Consider the following 23,285-nt stretch of genomic DNA (forward strand, 5'->3'; position numbering starts at 1 on the left):
GGGGAACCTCGGCTGAGTCGGGCAGCGCTCTCACAGAGATGTGTCACCCTTCCCAGGGTGTCCTTGGTCCCGTGCCCTCCTATCCCTGTGCACATCCTTTTCTAAACCAAGCATGTCATGAAGAACACAATGTCTCCTTGAGATATGTCCCCCTGGCCGGCCACCTCTCTGGGATTAGTCACAGTTCGATGCGTTTCGCTGAGCCTACCGTCTGTCTTGAGTTTCTCAGTTTCGGGGACACAGGCCATAGGCTCCCCAACCTATCTCTACATCTAATGCAATGCGGTTTCCTCAAGCCTGGCCGTTCCGCTGATGGGCTCCTCTGCCTGACGCAACGAGGCTTCTTGACGCTGAGATGGTCGAAGGCCCTCATGCCTGCTCTCCCTCGCCTCTGTCCCAGACCTGTCATCCAAAGTAGGGGGCACCCCCGCCTGTGCCGAGCGTAGGGTTCACACGCCTCTCCAGACACACACGCCTCCTGTCCCTTTCCGGGTCTCCCTCCTGCGAACGAGGTACCCCAATGCCAAGCTCGAGTCCCATTTCACCAAGTCCCAGTGATACCTATGAGGTCCTGTGCCCTCTCCGAGTTCATGTCATTGCTTGTTCCTATTTTGTATGTTTTTATGCAGACAGGAAAAATGTGAAATCTTCTAAAGTTGATGAAGAGGTCAGTCATTGATCTGATTCTCTCGAGAGACTCACTTGCTTTTAGGCTCTTACCCTATTAACCCACCTTCCTACCTGATGACTGGTTAGACAGAGTGCCGTTTTCACAGGCAGTGTCACCGTGCCTAAGGTAAATGAACATTCAGGCCAGGCGAGGAAAGGGGCGTGCACATCTTCCGTGTTTTCCTAGCTGTATTCTGGGAAAGAATTTTGGCTGGAAAACTGTTGGCATTTAAGTACATACTCACTTAGTGGTCACCCTGACTCCCTTTGACGTGGAAAACAAGTTAACACACCTCCAGGGGGGTGCAGGACCCTTTATTTTGGGGAGCACTGTGCCATGGCAAACTCTCGACCTCTGGCTTCCTAGTCTCGGTTCCTGTGGCCTCCCTCACTCTCCCCAAGTGCCTTTTGTGCCTGATGAGAGCAAGATAATGGAAGGGAAGGCGGGGAGAGACCCCGGCCCCAGACGCACCCCCAGGGAACGCCCACCCCTCACCGGGAGATTAGATATAAGAGTGCTGGGGCTGCCCTGAGTCCCCCAAGGTCTGAGTCCGGCCCAGGGACATGATTGTAACATCCAATACGTTACCCGGTTAAGAGGCAGTTGGAGGAGGTTTGTCTACGTACATCCCTCCTCATGTAAGTCGGTTTCCATGATCCATAATTGCAAAAGGTCCGTGAGGCCAGACACTTCTTTGAAACCTGACCAACTGGCAGCAACAGGAGAAGAGGCCTCGGGGGGGGGATAGTTTTGAATATGCCAAATCTGGATTCAAAGCCTGGATTTGCTATTTACCAGCCGAACAGCTTTGACCAAGTTATTTACTCCCTCTGTATTGATTTCCTTATCGATCAAAGAAGGATAATAGAAGCCCCTCCCGAAGTGGTCCTGGCCTCGAACAGGTCCAGGGATGTGAGTGCTGACCCGGAGGGCAGGCCTCAGACACCACCGCCACCTCTGTCCCTATGGCCCTCGTGGAAAACGGTGGCACCGTGGATGGGGCTCGTGTGCCATAGGTGTTTGGGCTCCTCTTTGCCGTTCTTCCTCCTGAGCTGTGCCTTTAATTGGCAAGCTCGGCCATCACACTTTCCTGCATCTTTTGGAAAGCACTAGGCTCTGCCTCTTCACTGGAATGTAAGCAGTGGCAGCCTGGGTGCCGAAGGCTATTTTCCCGAGGTAAAGCACCCAAAGCTTTCAGATCTCCCCACGCAAGAGAAAGGAGGCCCCCACGTGCAGACGAAAATCGGTGAATAGCGGTTTGCACTTTAAGTCGAATATCAGAAGTGAAATGTTAAGTTGCGTATCCTTAACGCAGCCCCAACACACTACAGTTTCACTATGAAAGTTTTCTCCGTGCGGTGGAAAAGCCTTGGGAACCGAGCATCTTTGCGGACACAGGGTTACCCAGGCAGGACATCTTGGGGCCATCTCGGGCTTTGCTTTTGTTTAGTTAGGTTAACCGGCTTTATTGTTATTAACGTGACATACGTTCTGTCAGAAATCTAAAGCCCACGGCTCAGGAGAAGCCCTGTTAGGAGTTCCCTCAGGATTATTCCAACAGGCCAGAAACTTTTCTTGGCCAAGTCTAGGCCCTGGGACTTTGCACTGCTGGGGCCTTTCTAACTGATTGCATTTATATTTATTTCATCTCCCAGGACTGCAGATCCACACTGAAGCCCCAGGGATCTAACTCACCCCCTCCCCCGCCAACGCCGTTTTATAAAAACATTATCTTCCATTTCTGCAGGCGGCGGGGCCCTCGCAGATAAGCAGCTCTTCCCGGCCCTCTCGGTCTCCCGTTTCAAAACCTGCCTCTTGGGGAAACTGTTTGATAGCTTCTGAAGAGCGCTTGTTTTATCTTGAGGCTCAGAGACAAACGTGACCCGTAATGTCTGTCTGAGATAACAGAGATGCTGTCACACAGATCTGCCATCTGCTCTCTTCGCAAGACACTCGCGGTCCTGGGCCCTTCCCCGGACGATGGATCAGGATGCTCGGTCGCCGCTGGGTGGCGGGGTGGAGGGGCGAAGCCTCGCCCCTGCGTTTCTCTCTTCTTCTTGTCCTCAGCTCTGTTAAAAGCCTTACTGAGGAGTCTGAGGCCACACCAAAGCTCCATGGGAAAGTGAGCTACAGTCAATTAGTAATGTCTGTCAGGGACATGGGCGCAACGGCAGGGTCACATGCCCGTCTTTGCTGTCCCTCGCCTAACCGTTTTGTAAAGGAAGTGCCATCGCGTTCACAGGACAAGTGTCTTCAGCACGGTCAGCTTTCCTCTTTGACGAGAACGCCTCCTGGACTCGATGAAATTAGGTCTTTCCCTTAACCTGTTAGCTGTTCGGACAGCTTGGTTGTTTAGCCCGCATTTGCATGTTTCTGGGATCCTGTCGTATGAGTCACGTTTTCCGAGCCCCTCTGTGATGCCGTGTGGTGCAGGAAGCCGCAGGCTGAGCTCTCTTTGCAACACGGCTGCACCCTCCTCCATCCTTACTTGTCACTGAGGTTTGAACTGGGATTCGTAGAGTCCCCACGAGTCCCCACGAGTCCCCTTCACCGTGTGATTCTCAGCCTGGCCCCAGCTCCCTCCCTCAGACTACTCCTCCCTTACTAGTCCTAATTTCCATCTTCTGTCTCCCTGGCAAAGCCGGATATTCATTTCCTAATTATAGACGATGAGAATTACAGAAGCCGGGGTGTTCCAGAAGCCCAGGCGCCTGTACCCTCCACCGAAGGGACCTGTCCCGTGTGAGGACGAGCCAGCAACTGTCATTTTCTTCATCGTTTTCTTCATTTTCCAATTTTGTCAGTGAGCATATAATACTTTTTCGTTCAGAAAAAAATTAAGTGTATTTTAAGAACAAAACATGTCGACTAGTGGTTTTTAGCTTTTTCTCTTTTTTTTAAGGCACAGAACTCTTTGTTCAAATGGGGCAACAAACGAGAGATAGCTGTTCGCCCAGCGGATCCAGGTCTGCCATCCTGTGCATCGCTGTGTGTCATATGCGTTCAGGTGCTGCATGCATCTGTGTGTCAGATATTGTCGTCTCGTGTGTCTCTGCGGCAAGGCATGCGTGCATGTAAGACCAATGCGCATGTGGTGTCGTCTGTAATGCGTTCCTCTGTGTGTAGTAAAGGCATGCTGGCCCAGGCTATTCCCGTGTGCCTCCAGGCAGATCCAGGCATGTCTGTTTATGGTGGCATCTGAAGGAAGCGTCGTCTGTGGGCAACAGATCCAGCGTATTATGCGCGCATCTGTCCTCTGTGTGGTAAAGCAGAACCAGATGCCAGTTCAGAAGCCTCCCAGGTGTGTGTGTGTGTCTGTGCGTATGGTGTGCAGATCCAGGCGCCCAGGTTGCTATGTGGTGCACGTCTGTACGCCCTCTGTGCCAGGTATGGCATTAGTAATGCGTGCTGCATGACCAGCGTGTCCAGCGGCAATGAAAGGTATGCCTGTGTGTGTCTGTGTGCGTGCGTCTGTGTGTGTGTGTGTGTGTATGCGTGTGAGTGAGGTACCTCCCGTGGTGCTGGATATTCTGATTCTTCTCACCCCCAGCAGGGAATGCACAGCCAGAGCCTCGCAGCCATCAAATAGGAGACGGCCGGTCCCTCGGCTGGCCTCTGCTCTCACGGGGTCAGCGCCTCGCAGCGAAGCGCCTGCTGGGTTCATTTGGCACCATCGGCTGTGAGTCGTGCCCTGTTTCTGGGCAGAGACCTTCCTTTTGTCTGTCAGTTCGCAGACTGTGCTCTTGTCCTGTATCCTCCAGGGACTCTCCCGCGGGGGGAGGGGAGAGAGAGCTTGTCGCAGACAGGTCCGCTTTTCAGGACAGGCTATTCAGAGGAGATGGGAAGAAGTGGTTCCCTGAGATGTTTCTGGTTGGGCCTGGACTCCCCCATCTTCATGTTTCAGGGCACCAGGGGCCTCCCTGTTTCTGGAAGGGCCACACCCCTCCGTCTCGGGACTGGCCGCTTTCGCTTTCATGAAGGATAGCAGGGGGGAGGGACAGGACCCGAAGGTCAGTGCATGTCAGCCGTTCAGTGGCGTCTTGGTGGTGGTGGTGGTGGTGGTATAAATGCTCGTTATCGTCACCGGTCCTTAGTCACAGTGGCTCCCAGCTCTTGACCTCCTTGGCGAGGTTCCGACCAAGGTTCCCAGGGCTCACAAGGAAAGAAAGAATCCATCACGACCTTTCTGGTGGTTCCGCTGTGTGAGGCTGAGAACACCTGTGCCAGGGGAGCACAGCTGGCTCCGTGACACAGAGGACACGGCCTGAGCCCCCAGGTGCCACCTGGGCAGGTAGAGGGCGGGGTTGTCAGCCAGAGCTCAGCGGCGTCACCTCTGCAGGGGCAGCTGGAGCCTCTTTTCTATTTCCAGAAAGAACTCTTCGTAAACTAGCCCATGGGGATGAGCGGGACTGGTTCAGACAACGCTTTTGGTTTCCGTTTCTTGCGTGCTCAGTATGATCCTGGCCCTACGTGTCCACTAGACGAGTGTCCACGTCCTCGTCTAGTCACGTGATCCCCGCAGAGAGGCTCCGGAACCTATTTGCACGGATCACGAAGCTGAGGGTCGTGGCAGAGATCAGCCAGCGTCCCGTCCCGTAGCTCAGAAGCGGGGGAGCTGGCGCCCAGGCCCCACCTCCAGCCTCGGGACTGTCGTCTCTCTCGCCACCCCCGAGGTGCTGCGAGGCAGGACGCGGCCACCGTCGTGAGGCCTTGAGCGTATGACCGCACACTGAAGACAACTCCTGTTTGAACACGTCCCACTTTCCCTGCCAGGAAAGGCACGCTGTCCCGAGGTCCCAGGTGTGTGGCCGCCGCCCAGCACGGCTGCTCCCCACCCAGGCCGCCAGGCGCCCTGTCGGCTGACGTTTTCCTGGACACTTCCTCCAGGACGGATGCGAATTCGCCGTGTTTGCAGGTCGACCGCATAAGCACTGGCCTTTCCTGGAGACCACCAGAACCTTCCCGAAACTGTGACACCCAGACGGGAGTCCCCTTCCCCCCGAGACTGGCAGCTGGACGTTCGTAGAACAGGGCGGCCCTGGAGAAGCCACCGAGGAGAGGCTGGGGACGCATGGTGGCTCTGGAGCTCCTGCCTCTGCATCGGAGGCGGACGAGGTCGCTCATCGGCCATTGGCTCCCTCAAGGTGACTCGTGGCCTCCTTTGTCATGTGCCACCCTCCGCCCTGTGCCCCACGGAGCATTTAGGTTTGTGTACAGTCTCCTTCCACCGTGTGCCACTTCAGTGTGTGGGGAGAACATCTCGTTCTCTGCTAATAATGTCCCTTCTTCTAACAGCACCTGCCCACACCCGCCTGTCCTTGGCATCTCACCCTCTTCTCTGTCTCTGGAGAAGCCACCAGGAAATGGTCCCTTGCCTCGGACCGTGTTTGTGCAGATTCTTTGACAGCTCACCTTTGCAACGCCTCGTCTCCTCCCGTTTCTGCTTGTCTCTCACAGGTTCATACTTTTCCTGCCAGCTCTTCTGCTTTTATCTTTCATTTTTTTTAAATGAAAATGATCGAGTTGTGTCATTTCTGGAGCCGTCTGATCCTCCTAAAGGCTATTCCTCTGGCCCGTCGCAACCCCTCTCCTCAGCAACTTCCTCGATCTCTCTTATCGTCAACTATTTTCAATAGCAATGTCTTCACGAAGCCTCCCCTTGTCTGGCAGGGCGGCTTTCTGGCACTGTCCTCATGCCCAGCTTTCTGACAGTTTCCAAGGAGATCCACTTCTAACATCGCTGTGTCCTCCTTACACTCCCAACGAGCTGGGGCGGGCCAGTCCCCAGGGCGAGAGTGGGCTGGGCAGGTGCGGCCCAGGCCTTAAGGAGTTTATGATCTGTCATGACTTCACTTCTCCTCCAAGGACGGAGATCGGGGACGTTTGGATCCAACGGTATCCATCGGATGCTCGTCTGGGCTTACAAAGTGACCACCCGCGGCTATTAATATGTATTGTCCTCCAGACCCTTTGTGATTATTTGCCTTTCATTCCTTCAATAAATATTTACTGAGGACCTACTATGTGCCCAGTGCTGAGCTAGGCCCAAGGATAGAGTCGTGACCGAAATTATCCAAGGTTCCTGAAGCGTACGGTCTGGTAGGGAGGCGAGATGAGTTCATTAGGTAATCATGCTAAAACATGTAAAATTTCAGCCGTGAAGGTATGTGAAGGAGAGGTGTATAGGGCTAGGAAAGCATATAATACGGAAGGCTGCTGTACTCCAGGTAAGTGGCTCTCAAAGTGTATCACCTGGGAACCCGTTAGAAAAGCAGTCTCGTTTCCCACCCCACACCCACTGGGTTAGAAACTTTGGGGGCGGGGCCCCGTATCTGTGTTTCCATACGTCCTTGGGACATGGGGGATACACACTCGAGGTTAAAAACTCTTGCTCAAATGGTCAAAGAAGGCTTCTCCAAAGATACAACTTTCAAATCACGAAGGAAAATTGGGCAAGCGGGGTGGGTGGGGAAAGTATTTCAGACAGAAAGAACGGCACGTGGAAGAGCCGATAGAGCTGAGAGCTTTCGAAACCACGAGGGGTTACCCAGGAGAGGGGGAGAGTGACGTGGGATGGGTCTGGACAGGTCGACGGGGGCCAGGGGCCTTGATGACGGAGGCCTCATCACAGATTGGGCAATGCGAAGCTTTCGATGTGCTTTAAACGCCGGGATGACACAGTCATTTATTTTTACTTAAAAAGTAAATCTATAGTATGGAGATAGGATGGAAGATTGTAAGAGGAGACCGGTGTTGGAGGCCATCGTAGGCGCCTGGACACAGACGATGGTCACTTGGACCAGGGTGTTTTCTGGAGGAATGGAGAGAAGGGTGCCTAGTCACAAGATTCTTAGGTAAAGTCCGCAGGTCTTGGTTATCAGTTAGAAGCGTTAGGAATGGTCTATATGCAGGGTGGAGGATAAGGATGCCAGGGTTGGCAGTGGGCAGAGACCGTGAGACAATCCTGTGGAGCTGACGTGCCTTTGAGCCCCCGAAGTGTAGGTATCAGTCGCATGGTAGAAGGTGCGGGTCTGGAGCTCGGAGGAGCCATCGGGGCTGGCAGTGCACACGGACGAGTCATCGAACGCTAAGTGGCAGCTGAAACTGTGGATGCGATCGCTCAGGGAGAGAGAATGTAACGAAGGAGAGGAAAAGCCAGAATGCTCCCTGGGAAACGTGCTGATCGGGCGGAGCTGGCGACCCGGGGAACACGTTTTGTGTACAGAGCCAAGTGAAGGAGGAAACCAGAAACGAGGAGGAGACAGTGTCACAGAGGCCGAGGGCAGAGGAGTCTCGAGGAGGGAGAGCGCGGCGAGGGTGACCAGGGCAGTGAAGCAAAAGCAGCCGACGAATACCTGTGGGATTAAGTAACGTGGAAGGTCATCTGTGACTTTAGCAAGAGATATTCCGATGGGGCGAAGAGAGCAGAGGCTAACGCGGGTGGACCGGGGCGGGAATCCACGGCGAGGACTTGGAGGAAGTAACGCTTTCTGGAAATAGTGGTGCCCGGGATGAGAAGGTGGCTGTGGAGCGGAGACGTGGAGTGAGGAGGACCGTCCCGGTTGGTTTGGTTTCCGAGTGTGAGTGGTTCTTGCGCATTGAGCCTAAGGATGTCACAGGACGGGGCTGGAGCGTGGAGAGGCTCTGGAATCCGTACATTCCGCCCTCGCCTGGGTTTCTCTGAATTTCTGAGACCCACGTGAGGCCGGGTCCCCCGACCTGGGACGCCACCCATCTCTCCCTCGGCCGGCATCTCTCCTCCCCGCCGCCTGCCCAGCGCCCCCTTCCTGCAGCCCGCTCAGCCGTTTCCTCGGCTTCGGTCACCCACTGTTAAGTTATTAACTTGTCAGGCTCTAGACCCCCCACTTCCCTGCTTTGAACAAGCGTTCAGCTCCCTTCCTGTTCACCGCCTCGGAAAGCCAGCCTTCAGAGGGCCGGGGTTGCTCCGAGGGTCATTACCGGCGGGCACACAGAATTACAATTCATATAATTGGGGTAGGGTGGTGAAGCCTCCTTAAACACGTTGACACACCGAGAAGGGTGTGATAAACACAACCATCTCTCCATTATCTGAGCTGTGGAGGCAAACGGTGAACTTAAAATAGACTATTCAAAGGGAATTCTCCAAGACGGTTCGATTGTAAAGGGTCACTATAAACATGTTGAGGACTATCGGGTTTTTACATGTCAATTCGTGGACTCAGGGTTGGGAATGATCTTTCGTTTTTAAAGCAGACTCAGAAATAGGTCAGCTGTTTTCATGGAAGTGTTGCTACACCGAGACAAGCAAATTTTGTCAAGGATTCTTTAGAGAAATTCACAGCAGTTCCTTCAAAAGAACTGAGTGGCTTAATCAGTACCAAGCACTTTCAAGGTCATGAATCAACCTGATGGGGTTTAACAGACCGAGGCACAGACTGTCGCCTATCTGCCGACCTGCGTCCCGCTGAAAATGATTTCTTGTCTAAGGATGAAATTAAGAGACAAATAACATGGTTGAGCATCTCTCATGGAAGATCTTTTACTTATGTCATTTTATTTATTCCTCACAATCCTCGGAGGCACATGCTATCTCCAGTTTTACAAATAGAGGAGTCAGAACGGTTTAGTAATTTCCCGAAGTGCACGCCTCCTCAGGGTGGCAGGCCGTCCCGCGGCTCAGACATGGAGGAGCAGCAGTCCCTGTTGATGTAACGGTCGTGATGACAGCGCCAGCTCCCACACGCCAGGTGCTGCTGCGTGAGGAACCTTCACAGAAGTCAGACCACTTAATTCTCTTAACAGCCCCGCATGCATCATGGTCCTCACTTTACAGAAGAGGAAACAGGCGGGAAGAGGTTAAGCGATCCGCCCCGTCACACAGCCATTCAGCGAAGACCTGGAAGTCCAACCAGGTCACCTGGTACTGTCATTCCACTCTACCGGATGAGGGATGTTTCGGGGATCCCCAAGCCTGAGGCATGGGAGACGTAAACATCGGTTTCTCAATGTGGTCGACGCTATAGCTGCCTCCCAGTCCTCCTCGTAGGCCAGAATACCAGATGTTTATATTTCTTTCCCTGCAGCCTTGGGTGGTGAGGACAGACACGTCAGCTATTTCTGTGAGCCTATACATTTCGGTAAGATACGTTCTTATCCATCTAGCAACTGCCGTCAAGACCCACCCCCAAACCCAGCATAGGCCAAGCAAACATCTAGTGCGACCAGAATTAAACATCGCGAGTCGGTGCATTAACTCCCTCGGTCACACAGAGCTGGTTGGCTCTAATTTGACACGTAATTCTCATGGTCCAGGGCAACGTGATAAGAGAAGCCCACTGAGGTCAGTGTGGTAACAGCGAAGAGATGAATAATGGAGACAAGAAAAAAAAAAACAGTAAGAGGCAGAAACAAGAGGCCGGGGGGAGAGCCGACCGCTTGTGCACCTCCCCATAATGATACCACAGCGGCGTCTGATCGATTACTGTTCACGTGTGGTCACACTGAACGTTCCTGGACAGTTAGCATTAAATCGTGTTTGGTGTACATCCAGTTCAAGAAAGTAGGAATGATGTGCGTGGGGTTTTGTTTTTTGTTTGTTTGTTTTTAAGAAAAAAAAAATGCATTGGTGCTTGATCTACACTTCAGATCTAGCCGTCCAACGATTCCCCAGGGCCCTCTGCATTGTTTATCTATGTGTCCCCGAAGCACGGTGTGTGGCACATAGCACGTGCTCGCTGCCTTAGAGGAGACGTCCAATGCCTTTTCTCTCGAGGGTTCTGGATAGCTTGTTTTACTGTGGTTACTTAGGAAGCTGTGTCCCTGGGTGTGTCGCCTACTACGGGACAGTTGCCATTTTCATGATTACTGCCTTCATCAAGATTGACCGATACTGCCCACGGGGAGGGTGTGAAACAGAAGTTGGGGCTTTCCTTTCCTGGGACACATTTGAACCAATAGGCAGAACCGGGTTGGGAGGCTCCGTAACCAGCTCTTAGCAAAATAAGTGCAGGTCCCAGGAATCCTCGGCGGCGGCTACAGGCTCCCGCCCCCTGGGCATCTCAGGAAGGAGGTCCATTTAGTGAAGCCGGGAGTAAATCAGCCTTGTTCTCAATAACAGACAGCCACATTCCAGGACTATACAGGCAGCCAGATTTGCTCACGTCCACGGTCACGGGCAGCCAGGAGCTCAGCTTCGTGCACCCACCTTTCTGCCTGGCTCAGGGGCTGCGTGTTTTCCAGGTCATAGGCATTTTAAAAAGATGGCCTCACTGACCTGTTAAATCAGTACAGGGCCTGGCACCAAAGCCCTGTACCCCAGCAGGGCAGAACTATATGGGGGAAGGGGGCCAAATCCCTCGGGCCCTGAGGGATTTCTGGCCTTTCCTCCCGGTGGAATTAGCAGGAGTTATCTATAAATCCCCGAGGAATCCATCAGCAGACGAGGCAAGGCTGCCTTTTTCAAGAAATTCACTGACCTCTTGTTAACTTAACTCCTCGTTAGGGAACATCTCGTCAGCGATGGGCTAGGTGTCAGGTGCCCGGGTGGGCAGACACTGGGTTCCCTGCAGGGTCGTGGTCCCACCATGCACTGGCTGCCTTCTGAGCTGTCTCGTTTTCTCTCTCAGCCATCTTTCAGATCATTCAGAGTATAAGGATGGGCATGTGAGCCAGCCGGGACTGGACGCGGCTCCTCCGTCCGGAGGGTGGAGGACCCCTTACGCTCTTGGCCAGAGATCTGTGGGAAGCGAATGAGCCACACAGAACAGGAGAGGAATAAAAAGCTCCCGCAACTGGTCCCCGCTCACGTCATCGTGGATGTCAGACCAGACTGCCTCCTCACAGGACATCTTGGTACCTCTGTGTCTGGAGCGGAAAAGACATTTTGCTTTTATGCTGGCAGGGCTGGTGGCTCCCGGCGTCAGCAGCTGTGCTGTCTGTTTGGTTTGCCCCTGGGTTTCATGAATGTATGCATGTGGCCCTCTGCGCGGTCACCGGCTAACTTCCTATGGATACAGTCTCTCCTCCCCTGGGAACTGGTTTTACAAATAAATGTCTTTGTTCAACCTTATACCGCTCGTGGGTCACAGTGAGAACACTCTGGCGAAGGCCACGTCCGGATAGCTCCGGGGAGGGGGGGACCCAGGGGGGTGGGCCGGAGGTGGGGAACCTGATGATGAGGCTGGGGCGGGGCAGGGAGCTGGTGGCCAGAAGCAGAGCTAGACTGACCCAGCGCGTGGCCTCCTAGGTCTCTGCCTGACAGGAAGCACTGGGCGATTCCTGTGGCCTTGGGTTTTCCACGTATTTGACAATTCTCTCTTCCTCTTCCTCTTCCTCTTCCTCCTCTTCTTTTCCTCTTCCTCCTCCTCCTTCTTGGTCTTTCTGTTTGTTTTTTTGTCGTTGTTCCTTCTTTCAATTCCGAAAAAGCATGTCCAACGTGCATTAAGGTCCGATTGTCCCCATTTGCTCTGCGGCCTGCTTCAGGCCTTGGCGTGAAAGAGGGGTCGGAGGCCTCTCGGTGAGAACTGTCCCACGCTGGGTCAGCCCTGCCATGACAGGGCGGCCATCCTCCAGGTGGTCGGCTGGGAGGATGGGCAGGTGAGGCCCAAGGTGGGCAGGTGAGGCCTACCTCTCCCTGACCAGCTGCCCCAAAGCCTCTCCAGGCATGGTCGGTCTGCCTGCAGGGGCATCTCAGCTTGGGGGCGGAGGGGCGGGCGGGACGGGGAGATGCATCTCAAAATGCAGACTCTTGGGTTCCGCCTCCAGCCCGCTAACTGCAAACCGCTGTAGGTGGGACTGAGGACGACTGTCTGGTATAAGCCTGGGGGAGGCTCGTGCACGGTAAATTTTGAGAACCATAATCCCAAGAAAGCCCAGCTAATGAGGCATGAGGTTTGTCCCACTCCCAAGCAGAAGGCCCCCAGAGCCTGCTCCTAAGCAAAGTCTATCCTGGCGGGGCCGAGGGGTCAGGATCTGGCCCGCCTCCTCGATGAGACTTCTGATGTCACCTAAGGAGGCGAGGGCAGCTGCGGGGGCCTCCGGCAGGATTAAAGATGCTCACCGTGCCGCTTTCAAACGAAGCTTCGCTGTTTCCTTCTAATTCCATCTCCACGTTCTTGGCAATTTTCTTCGTCTCTCAACGTGAGAGCTTTGAAAGTAGACGTGCCCGGAGTGGCCAGGATCTCTCTCGACCACGCAAGGGGCTTTGTTGTAAGGGGCACACGTCGAAATAGAGGGCGGGATTCTCCTGTCCGCTGGAGTCTCTCACCGCCGGCCCCTGGCTGATGCTCTTTAAGGCTTGTTTTCCTCCCATCCCCCAGGCTCCCCTCCTGCCTCTTTCTTCCCTGCTGAGAAGAGTGAGCGGCAGGGCTAGTCCAGAATGAGCAGCGCCAGGGACACCACCAGCACCCCTCTGCTCCCCGCTACTCCAACCCCTAAGCCCCCCGAGCCGGCAAAAGACATTTCCCACTGCTTGAGCGTGGGCCACGATACGTGCTCTGCGAGCTGGTCCCTCACCCCGTGGGCTGTCCGGCTCTCTTCTTCTCGGTCACTGGCTAAGACCAGCATTTACTGGAAAGAAGCAGACCCTCTGCCGCCTGCCAAGAGGCCAGAAGAAGGAGGGCCCCTTGACATTTGGTTTACCTGGCCCGTGCTCCCACACACAGCCTCTCTGACTCCCACGTCGCCTGACCTGACCTAAGTACCGGCAATCCACCTGCCAGGCCACCAGGAAAGACCCACCCCAGTCGGTCTTTCCCAAACAGGAACAGTGGTAGGTGATTATCCCCATTTTGGGGAAAGGGAAACTGAAATTCGGCCAGCTTGGGCTCCAGATAACCCCAGCTGTCTCCAGACGACAGTTGTGGGGAGCCAAGTCAGCGGCCACGCCCGAAACCGCCTGTGATTGATTTATCTCCCCGGGCTACGTGATGGTCCATGAATCGATTTTCCGTTGGTTTCCAGGTGGCCTCCCTGGAGGACTGGCACATGACAGTCGGCCCTCCCTGGTGACTTCTTCCTCCGAGACGGGAGCCGCCCTCGGTGAGCTAGGGTCACGGTTGATCAGTGCCTCGTGACGTGACACAGAGTACGGACATACGGCAGCCCGATGCACAGCACGCCCACCCAAACGAGGTGACGGAACACGCTGATCCTTGACGCATGTCCCGCACTCTGGCGTTTTCTCCCGCTTCGATGGTGGTTGCCCCCGCCCGCGGTGTGAAGAATACTGCTCTTCAGCCAATACTACTCGAGCCCTCAGTGGGGACGTGCGACTTCTTTGGGGATTTAAGGTACGTTGCCAAACCCCCACAGAGATGGCACTCACGCCACCCCGAATCACCGGAACAATACGCAGTAAACCCCAGATCTCATTCGTCAGCATTCGCTTGCTGTGTGTCACGATCTTTCGGGGCGCAGATCGGGGTGGCGGGGTGGTGGTTAAAGCAAGAATCTGCTGAAAATCAAACTCTCTAGGAAAGATGGGCATATGCATTTTTTTAACATCCACCCAGGTGATTCTGATGATAGCATCCAGCAGCTAGCATCTGAGGACCAAGGCACCAGGAGATGTCCTTTAACTCAAGCCGGGGACCAGAGGCGATGCCCCACACTGGACGCTGCATTAGCTCTGCCCCGCGGACGTGTCTCCCCACACGCTCCCATGTTGTAAGCTCCCATGTCATCCAGGGCGCCCCACAGAGCTCAGCGACGAGACGTGATGTCTTGTTTTGCTGCAGGTCTCGTATGTGTGTGTCGCCCCACGTGGACCAAGGCTGGGGCAGAGTGCTGCGTGCTCGGCTGTCGGAGCTGCAGGAGGGAAGGAGTGTGCGTGGTGGGAAGGCCGAGGGCTTCCCGCCCTCCGAGGCGCACGGACAGACCAGACACCGCTTCTGGGAAGGCCACAGGTGGCCGCGCTCGCTGGTTCGGAAGGGAGGGAACCGTGCACGCAGGCACGGAGCCTGCACTTGGCTGGGAGGCAGTTCTCGCCCTACCCGGACACGAGAGTGTCCTCTCGTATCGTCCCCGCGTGGTGTCGAGGCGGTGGCAGCTTGAAAGCAGCCTGGATAATCGGGAAATGAACGGACGCGCTGGGTTCCAATAAAACTTCATTTGTAAGACACGGGAGTCCTGCAGAAGCGTGGTTTGCCCACCCCTGCTCCGGGAAGGCACCTCGAATGGTGGCTCCCCCTTCTTCCAGCCTCACCAGCATCACCGGGGAGCTCGTTAGACACGTGACCCCCCACCCAGGCCTACCCCAGGCCTCCTGACTCCCAGACTCTGGCGTGGGGCCCGGTGGTCTTGGGGTGCTAAGCCCTCCAGGTGGTTCCCACGCAAGTGCGAGTTTGAGAACTTCTGTTCTCGGTCCTGTGCCGAAGCCGAGAGCGGCCCGTGGTTAGGGGCGCCCCGCGCGGGCCTCCTGCCCCTCATCACTCACAGGTTTAGGTCGACACGAGGGCTGGGCGAACTGTTTTGTGCCTAGAGTTTTGCGCCCCGCATGTTTCATGCCTTCGTGTTTTATCTCTCAACGCGACTGAAAACCCCTTGGCGGCCGAGCGTGCCTTCGACGTCCTGTCTGCACCCCGTCGTCGCTCCGTTTGAAGCATTTAAAAATGGCAGGAAGGCCTTTCTTTTATTCCCCTCTTGAACCTCCAAGAAGAGAGGTACATACAGAATTTTCAGCCCACAATTCATCTTTCAAAATTATAGCGTAAGTGCCGGCGGGGTGCCCGGCCCTGTTTTGAGGCACCGTCCTCGTCCTCACGGCGCTTACATTCTAGTGGAGGAGCCGTGATGACACATAAACACGTCAGTACGTGCGATGAAGGAAAAGACAGCAATGCGACAGGTAGCGAGGCCCCCGGGGTGCCGAGGCGGTGGGCAAAGCTGGGGAGGGACCCTGTGTCCTCGCGGCCTCCGCGAGGCTGTGTAGGCCTTTGCATCGACCCCCTCCGCACCCAGAGCTGTAACCGAGCCAGGATGTGCCGTCTGCAGTGACGACCAGGCTCGCTCAGCCAGCACAGTGGACGCTTCCCGCCCTCACGCAGACCCCTTCCCGCCGGGGCCGGTCAGTGTCCAGGCCACCCCTCTGCACGAGCACAGCGTCAGCACAGACTAGAGCGGGCCACGCGGGAGGGACAGCCGCCCTTCCCAGCCTCGGCCCGGAGGTGGCACCTCGCTGCCCCTCGTCACCGTTCTGGCCGACGCTCGCAGCATGGCTTCAGTTCATCCGCAGGGAAAACGGGACTGGCAGCCTGCACGCGACCTGCTTCTGCCACGATGCCGACTGTGCCTTTCGCATGCTGGGCTTGTAACCTCCCACGTGCGGCTGTGGCCGGTTTGGGGGCCTTCGGCTTTTCACCACGGCCCCTTAGACCTCCAGAGCCCATCTGTGCCCAGCTCGCGGACAGTGGCTCAGAGGAGGCTTGCTGTGGGCCACAGGTGGGTGACCATGTGATTTATCACCCGAGCCCGGATACTTTTAAACACGAAAGCGGGTACTTTAAGAATTATGCCAGGACACCAGACATAACTGTGTCTATCTTGGGCACATCAGGACATATGGTCAACCCACCCACGGATGGACGCACAAACCCTCATCCCAAAGCCACTGGACTGGGTTGGAAAGTTTCGCACTTCTGGAAACCCCTTGTTCGTGGCAGAGAGTAGACTCTCCTAAGAAGAAATTTAGAATCTACCTAATAAAAGTGACGCAGGTCATTGTCTGCCTTGGCAGAGCCACAGGGAAATCTTTTGGGATGAATACTAAGGATATGGATTATATCAGTGCCCTAGTGTGAATGGGGACTAGGGACTGGGGTGAAGGGGACAGCCTCAACGGCAAAGTGAAGTTTAATGGGGGGCTTGGGGAGGACAGCAGGGGATCAAGCTCTTTTCGAGATGTAGCTGGGGAGTTTCAGCCTCGAACGTTTGTCAAAACAGAGGCACAGACTCCGTCACCGACATCGTGAAAGTCCCCAGTACACAACCCTTACGCAAAGACTTCCACTCTATCTTACCTCGACAGATCCAATCTTCAAATAAATACGAGGAACACAATGAGATCCGCGCAGAGCTGTGTAGCTCTTGGGAAGAAAAGCCCAAACGAATAATTTTAAAATGGGCCATGAGGTGTGTATAACAAATTCATTTCTTCTTGGTGAGAGAAAGATGGAGTTAGGGTACGGGGGAGAGAAGGGAAGTCGTTACTGCTAAGGAGAAAAGACCAGACAAAAAAGCCCGCAGTCACGTGTCGCCAAGCATCCATTTTTAATGGCGTTATGATCTTCGCAGACATTTGTTCTTCAGTCTCCCCGCAGGGAAGTTACGCTCGCGAGGAACACCTGTGGAGGACTCACCGTGTGCCAGATACGACTCAGGTACCTGTATCGACTCATCTAATCGTCACGGAATGCCCCTCGGCGGGGAGAAATGATCATCTCTGTCCTGCCGATGAGGATCCTGAGACACGGGAGGTTTGGAGAACTCGCTGAAGGTCCTGCCGCCGGTGACCAGGCGCGCTGACCAGGCCCAGCGTCCGCGCAACGCCCCGGACGAGGGCCTGAGCCTCCGGACGAAAAGGGCCGGCTTCGGTTTTGATTTCCGCTGCTGTGTATCCGAGAGGAAGAAGGGAGCCTGGAGCTCGGGAAGACGCGTGACGTGAAGGCACGACCGAGTCGGGTGCTGGCCCCTTGGCGAGCGCACAGCTCCGGGAGGCTGGAGAATCGTAGAAACAGCCCTGGACCAGAAGTCAGGCCTCCTGGTTCCAGCCGTGGCTTCCGCTCGTCCCCTGTGCTCTAGGCCTGACGTCCTCATCCGGGGATTTGAAGACGCCCTGTCCTCCCACGTCCCAGGGCTGCTGTGGGAAGTAAACGCTATGATGTACGTGATGTTGCTTTGAAAAAACTGTAAAATGCCATGCAAACGATCTATGTAATGATATAGCTGCGCACAATTATATATGTAATCTTCGCCGGCGATCATATAATGACATAATAATTGCTGCTCAGGACAGGCGAGCACTGCATACACTAAAACGTCGTTTCCTGTCCAGAATCCCGCCTCCACCGGGCCCTCCCTGGACCGCCGTGCTCCCAGCAGCGAGAATGCCCCGGACGGGGAGGATGGGTTCACACAGCCCGTCCCGGCCGATGCAGGAGGTGCTGAAAGTCCACACGGGGGCCACGGTCAGAGCCGTGGTTTCCTGTGTTAATACTGTGATTTGCGGTTGTTCTCGAGGGTGGAGTCGAGGCAAGTCCGAGAGTCCTCTGGGCTGTGGAGGACCGTCGCCATCTCTTTAGTATCTGGCTGACCGCTGACGTCGATCTGCCTCTATGGTGTCTCCAGACCTGCCGTGGGCGTGGAGACGGGGCGTGCGGTCAACTCAGCCCCGGAGAGAGGCGGGAGGAACATAAGCAGGAAGGGAGGGAGGGAAAAGAAAGAGAGAGAGAGAAGAAAACAGATGGAGGGGACCCTCTGGCCCCTTAGGGATCCGCCCCGCGGGCCGCATGGAACCGCCGGCTACGCTTTTCACCCCGGTTACCAGGTCCTGCATGCCCCCCACATTGTCCATCTCCTCTCTCAGAACCACAGCTCACACGGAGACGTTTCTAGAGAGATGGTAGAAGTAGTTCCAAGACCTGCATCATTTCTCCGTGAGCAAAGGGTTTACTTTTCCCGTTTTTTGTGTGACTTATCATTTCAATAAAGCACCTTCAGACTGGATTTCTGGTGACGAGACGTAGGTAGGCTTGTCGGGGAGCAGGACTCACATGCAGGAAAAGGGCCCTCGATTCTGGGGACCGGGTACGTCTTCTGAGCTGGGAAGAACACAGAGCAGGGGGACTGGGGTGCTCTGGGCCCCTGCATGGGTGCTCAGGCTCCCGAGGCTTCAGACACACAAAGGCACCCTGTGAAGCTAAGCAGCAGCCAGCACGTGGGCACATGCGCGTGCTCGCACACACACACACACACACACACACACACACTGGTGCTGGGCCCACAATCTAATTTTCCTCCCGAGCAAGTCAAGGTGGTTGCCAGAACACACGACGACTTTCGACATGACAGGGATGTAGAAGGTATGTGTGTATTCGATATACATCCACGAAACCGGCCTTTGCTCTGTCTTCTGGAAGGTCTCTGGGGAACATGGAAGGGAGAGGAGAGGTCGGCACTGTCGTTCCAGGCCCTGCGTATGAGAGAACGTGGGTTTTTCTGACACGGCGGAGGTTCCGTTTGTTCTCTGCCCACACGGGGATCCTGGGTGGGCGTTTCTTTCTATTTTACACAAATGCCACAAATTGGCAAAGGACGGCAAGGGAACAGGAGCGTCCCCTGTGACTTAGGGCCATTCACTGTGGGAAGTCACCAAACCTGTATTTCCAGGGCCATCTCTCCAGCTCTGGGAGAGGAGAGGCCGGTGAGGCTGAATTCCTTTCAGCGGAGTGAAACCCCTCAGGACGTCTCTCCTGTTTTCCAGTCAGGGCTGCTACCTGAGATCATCGTTTATTTGTGTCGGAAAGGTCCCTGCCGCTTTCCACCCTGGCCGCTCCCCAGGGGCTGAGGAGGGGCATCGTGGCTGATGTAATAACCCCGACAGGCAGGAGGAAGCCAGCACACAGCCTCCCCAGCCTCCCCCGGGGCAGCCCTGCGGGGCGGGAGGCCGGGCGCAGCCCCAAGGGCCAGTCGCAAAAATAGTCTGAGTCTTCCAGTAAGGGCTCGTGCTTTTCCCCAGGAAGCCACTCCCGACGCGTGTCCCCAAGGGCGGTCGGGGTGCCTCTTTCCACCTTTGATTCTTTGCCTCCCTGTCTCTCTCCCACTAAAGAGCAGCAACCGCTGCCCGGTATCTCGCAAGACTTACGCTGTGCCGGGCGGGGCCTTCGGTGGCACTTCTTGGGCGAGCTTCGCGAGCTGTGCCCGTGAATTGGCCCCCAGAGACCCTCCCTCAGTCCCGCGCTGGGCTGCGCACTGTCCTCCTTGCCCAGGCCGAGCTGGCTCTGGAATTCTCTCCCTAAGGCCTCTCCCCGCGGCCTGAGAGGGTACGGCAGGTGCCCAGGTGTTCGGTCTGGCTATCTGCTTCTTAACTGATGCAGAGGTGAAGTGCAGTTGGTGCAGCCATCATTGGCACAAGGCGTGGGGGCGGTTCCGGGGACAGCAGTGTGTAGGAGGCTGCCGTCCAGCTCCCGCTGGCCTCTGTCAGTCTCGTGCGGGAAAGTCTTCCCGTGATGGCCGAGTGTGAACCATCACAGACATCGTGGGGCCCCATAGCCTTGTCCCTTCAGAGCCATCGCAAGATGGGACACCTTCTAGTTGCGATGGGGGGTGGGGTTCCCACCGGTCTCTGGGGCAGCTGCCTGGGGAAGGCTTTTCAGGGCCTGGGGGGCAGCCAGGACCCCTCCCTGTCCAGGGGGCCATGGGCTACGTGGGTCTTGCCCTTAATCCTACACACCTGGAAGCAGTTCCCCTCCTACCAAAGATGGGGTGAAACCCAAATGATTTGGGGTGGGGGGTGCCAAGGGACAGGGCCAAGGCACCTGTGAGGTGGGGGGCAGAGGGGACTAGTGGCTACTGCCGACCCCATTGTCCCTGTCCCCTCGATAATAGCCGTTGCCAGGCAGATTTTCTATGCACCTGCCGAGGTATTTCAGGAAATCCGGAAGCTGATTTTCCTTTACACAACAAAAGCGGCGTTGCACAAATTTAAAGGTGTGTCAGGGAGTGCGGAGCAGAGCGGCTGCTCGGGGAGAGAGGGCAGGGAGAGCGGGCAGACAGGGCAGCTGCTCGGGGAGAGCGGGCAGACAGGGCCGCCCGCTGCAGCTCCTCCTTCGGCTGCTGGAGTTTCCAGGACGAGTTCCTCCCTCCTCCCGCCGCGGTCCCTCCTCTCTCTGAATCCACCTCCCTCTCCGCCTCCAGAATGGCAGAAATCTGTCCCGAAGCCCTGACTGGGTGCCGCACACGGTTCAGGTCATTTATCCCCAATCCTGGGGTCGACGGCTCTGCTTCTCTGCAGCACGTGCTCCTTCCCTCCTGCTGCCTCTGTGCTGGCTCCCCACCTCCCCCCTTACACACACACACACACACGTGCTCACACACACACACNNNGCTCACCCCCGGCCCTCGCCCCGTCTCTCTCGCGCACAGTCTAGTCCAGGGATGGGAAGCCACCGGCTCCTCAGGGAGGAACAGCCTCACGCTGTGAAGAGCCCGTCTGTGTCCCCTCGCTGAGCCACCTGGGGACCAGCTGTGCTGGGCAGCAGCCGGTCGCCCTGAGGACCAGTGCTGAGACCCGTGGCCTGAGTGGAGCCCGGGGGAAGCAGAGCACAGTCCCACACAGGAGAGCCCTCCTGGGGGCTGCACGTGGGGTCCCCAACCTGGCAATGCCCAGGCCCAGGGCCAAGGCCGGGTCTGGCGAGGGCTCTGGCCTCCCATCTGTCCTTAGCACTGCTCTGACCGCTGAGGTGGGGGACAGAGACAGACAGTGGTCAAGGTGGGGGACAGAGACAGACAGCGGTCAAGGGAGAAAACAGAGACAACTTCCTTTCCTGGCAAAGGCCGTGGTGGCTGCAGTGCTGGGTAGCAGAGGGGTAAGCGCGGAGTCGGAGCCTGGCAGGGCCACTAACTGCATCTGGACACCTGGCAGGCAGGTCGCTCACCCTCGGTGGCTTTCCAGTTCTCCCACAAGGAGTTGGAGTTTATCAGTTTTTATTTTAGGGGCAGTACTCACCTTTTAAAGAAAATCGGAGAAGCCAAATATATAAAAATACATGAAGGTGGGGGGTGCCCAGTCCAACCCACATTCACGCCCCCGCACCCAGCAACAGCGCTGTCTGGCTCCATTCAGTCAACAAACCCTCTGGGGACAGACCGTGTGCCGTCCACAGCATCAGCGAGCAGGAGTGTCCAGCACAGGCTCCGGTCCACTGGGAGCTCACAGTCCAGACGGAGACGGGCGTGCGAACGACGTGGGGTCAGCGCGACAGGAAAGCGATCTAAAGTCCACTGCTGGGCGGATGCCCAAAAGAGCAGGAAGCGGGGGCTGAAAGAGATATTTGCACACGCATGTTCAAGGCGGTGTTATTCACAACAGGCAAGGGACAGAAGCACCCGGACGGAGTCCGTCCGTGGTGAAGGATACACAAAATGCCGTCTATACGTCCGGCAGATATTAGTCGGCTTTTAAAGAGAGGGGAGTTCTGACACAGGTTGCAACGTGGGTGAACCTTAGGGACCTGCCATGCTAAGTGGAATAAGCCAGTCACGAAAGGGCCAACATTGTATGACTCCACTTACGAGATACTTGGAATGGTCAAATTCCCAGAAGCGGGGAAGGGGGGGTGGTGGTTGTCAGGGGCTGGGGTAGAATTAGAGTGAGAGGCGTGTTTACAGTTTAGAGTTTCAGTTTACAAGACATGAAGAACTCAGTGAGGGGACAGTGGTGACAGCTGCCAGCGTGCAAAGGTACTTAGCGCCACTGAACGGAACGCTTAAACTCAGTTAAGACGATAAATGCTGTGTGACGGAGATTGCACCAGAATTAAAAACTAATTTTAGAAATCGGTGGGTCTATGTGTCCACCAGGTAGCCCAGGTTTGGCATGAGCCGGGGTGCAGAATTATACGGGGGCTCGGCCCGAGGCGGGGGTCTCCTGAAGGGTCTCGAGGACTTGGCACGTGCGCCCCCTTTTCCCCAGATGCTTCTCCCCTAGACACTTCTTCCGCTCAAATCCGCTGGGCTCTGTCCTCAAACGTCACTGCTCAAAGAGCCCTCACTGGCACCAGCAGCCGAGACGGGGCTCCCACGCGGGCTAGACGTCCCTGGCAATCACGCCATCAGGCGTGGGGGTGTCTGTGCGCCCGAAACTAATGAACAGCACGTGGCAACTCTAACTGAAAAATAAATTTAAAAACGATTGATTTAAAAAAATAAATCAACGAACGAACGATGCTCCCGCGCGTGCGCGCACACGCACGCAGACGTACACCCGCCTGTCACACGCCCGGAGACAACACCGGCGCCATCCCCCGCGCCGGTGTCCACGTGGTTGTTTGTTTCCTTCCTGATTCTCCCCTCAGAGCGTAAGTGTCGCCAGGACAAGGACGTTGTTTGGTTCACTGTCTCCCCCCGACCCCCCGCCACCCCGTGCTTGACAATCATAGGCGTGGATACGGATTTTTTGAAAGAATGATGGGTAAACGAGTGAGTGACGGCTGGCCGGTTCGGCCCGCGAAGCCCCCCGCTTTGAGCCCGGGCCGGCGCGTGCCCACCTGCCTGGACTTGTCCTCCTGGCCTTTGCCTCCTCGGAGAATCTCGCCAAGAGTCGACGTCCAGCTGAAGATGAGATCTGAGGACACGATTCGGAGTCTCAGCTAAATGGTACCTTTCACCATCCTCTACCCTTCTAACGTGGCTTCGTAGGTCAGGTACCAGGGGAATGATAGATGGCGGTGAATTGTGAGGGAGAGTTAATTTTAGGGAACAAGGAACTCAGTTTTTAAAATAGAAGCATCCCCCGTTCAAGGTGGAGAGGTGTGCAGACGTGGGCTGAATTCGAAACGGGGAGACAATATCAGTTTCAAATGGACACGTGCAGGCCCGGATTGTCCTCTCGGCCAAGCTTGGTGGGTAACCAGGGCGC

At 55.9% G+C, this 23,285-nt stretch overlaps 1 protein-coding gene across 1 annotated transcript in view; it reads left to right on the plus strand.

Moving 5' to 3' along the window:
* SERP2 (stress associated endoplasmic reticulum protein family member 2) overlaps nt 1-11,720 on the plus strand; it is a 20,300-nt gene extending 8,580 nt beyond the window's left edge. The window contains exon 3 of the mRNA XM_039877238.1: nt 11,278-11,720. Within this exon, the coding sequence (XP_039733172.1) occupies nt 11,278-11,318 (41 nt within the window). The 3' untranslated portion in view covers nt 11,319-11,720. The remainder of the gene's footprint in view (nt 1-11,277) is intronic.
* Nucleotides 11,721-23,285: the final 11,565 nt, after the last annotated feature.

Source organism: Pteropus medius, unplaced genomic scaffold (genome assembly GCF_902729225.1).
Source record: "Pteropus medius unplaced genomic scaffold, Ma_sr-lr_union100, whole genome shotgun sequence".
NCBI classification, from domain to species: Eukaryota; Metazoa; Chordata; class Mammalia; order Chiroptera; family Pteropodidae; genus Pteropus; species Pteropus medius.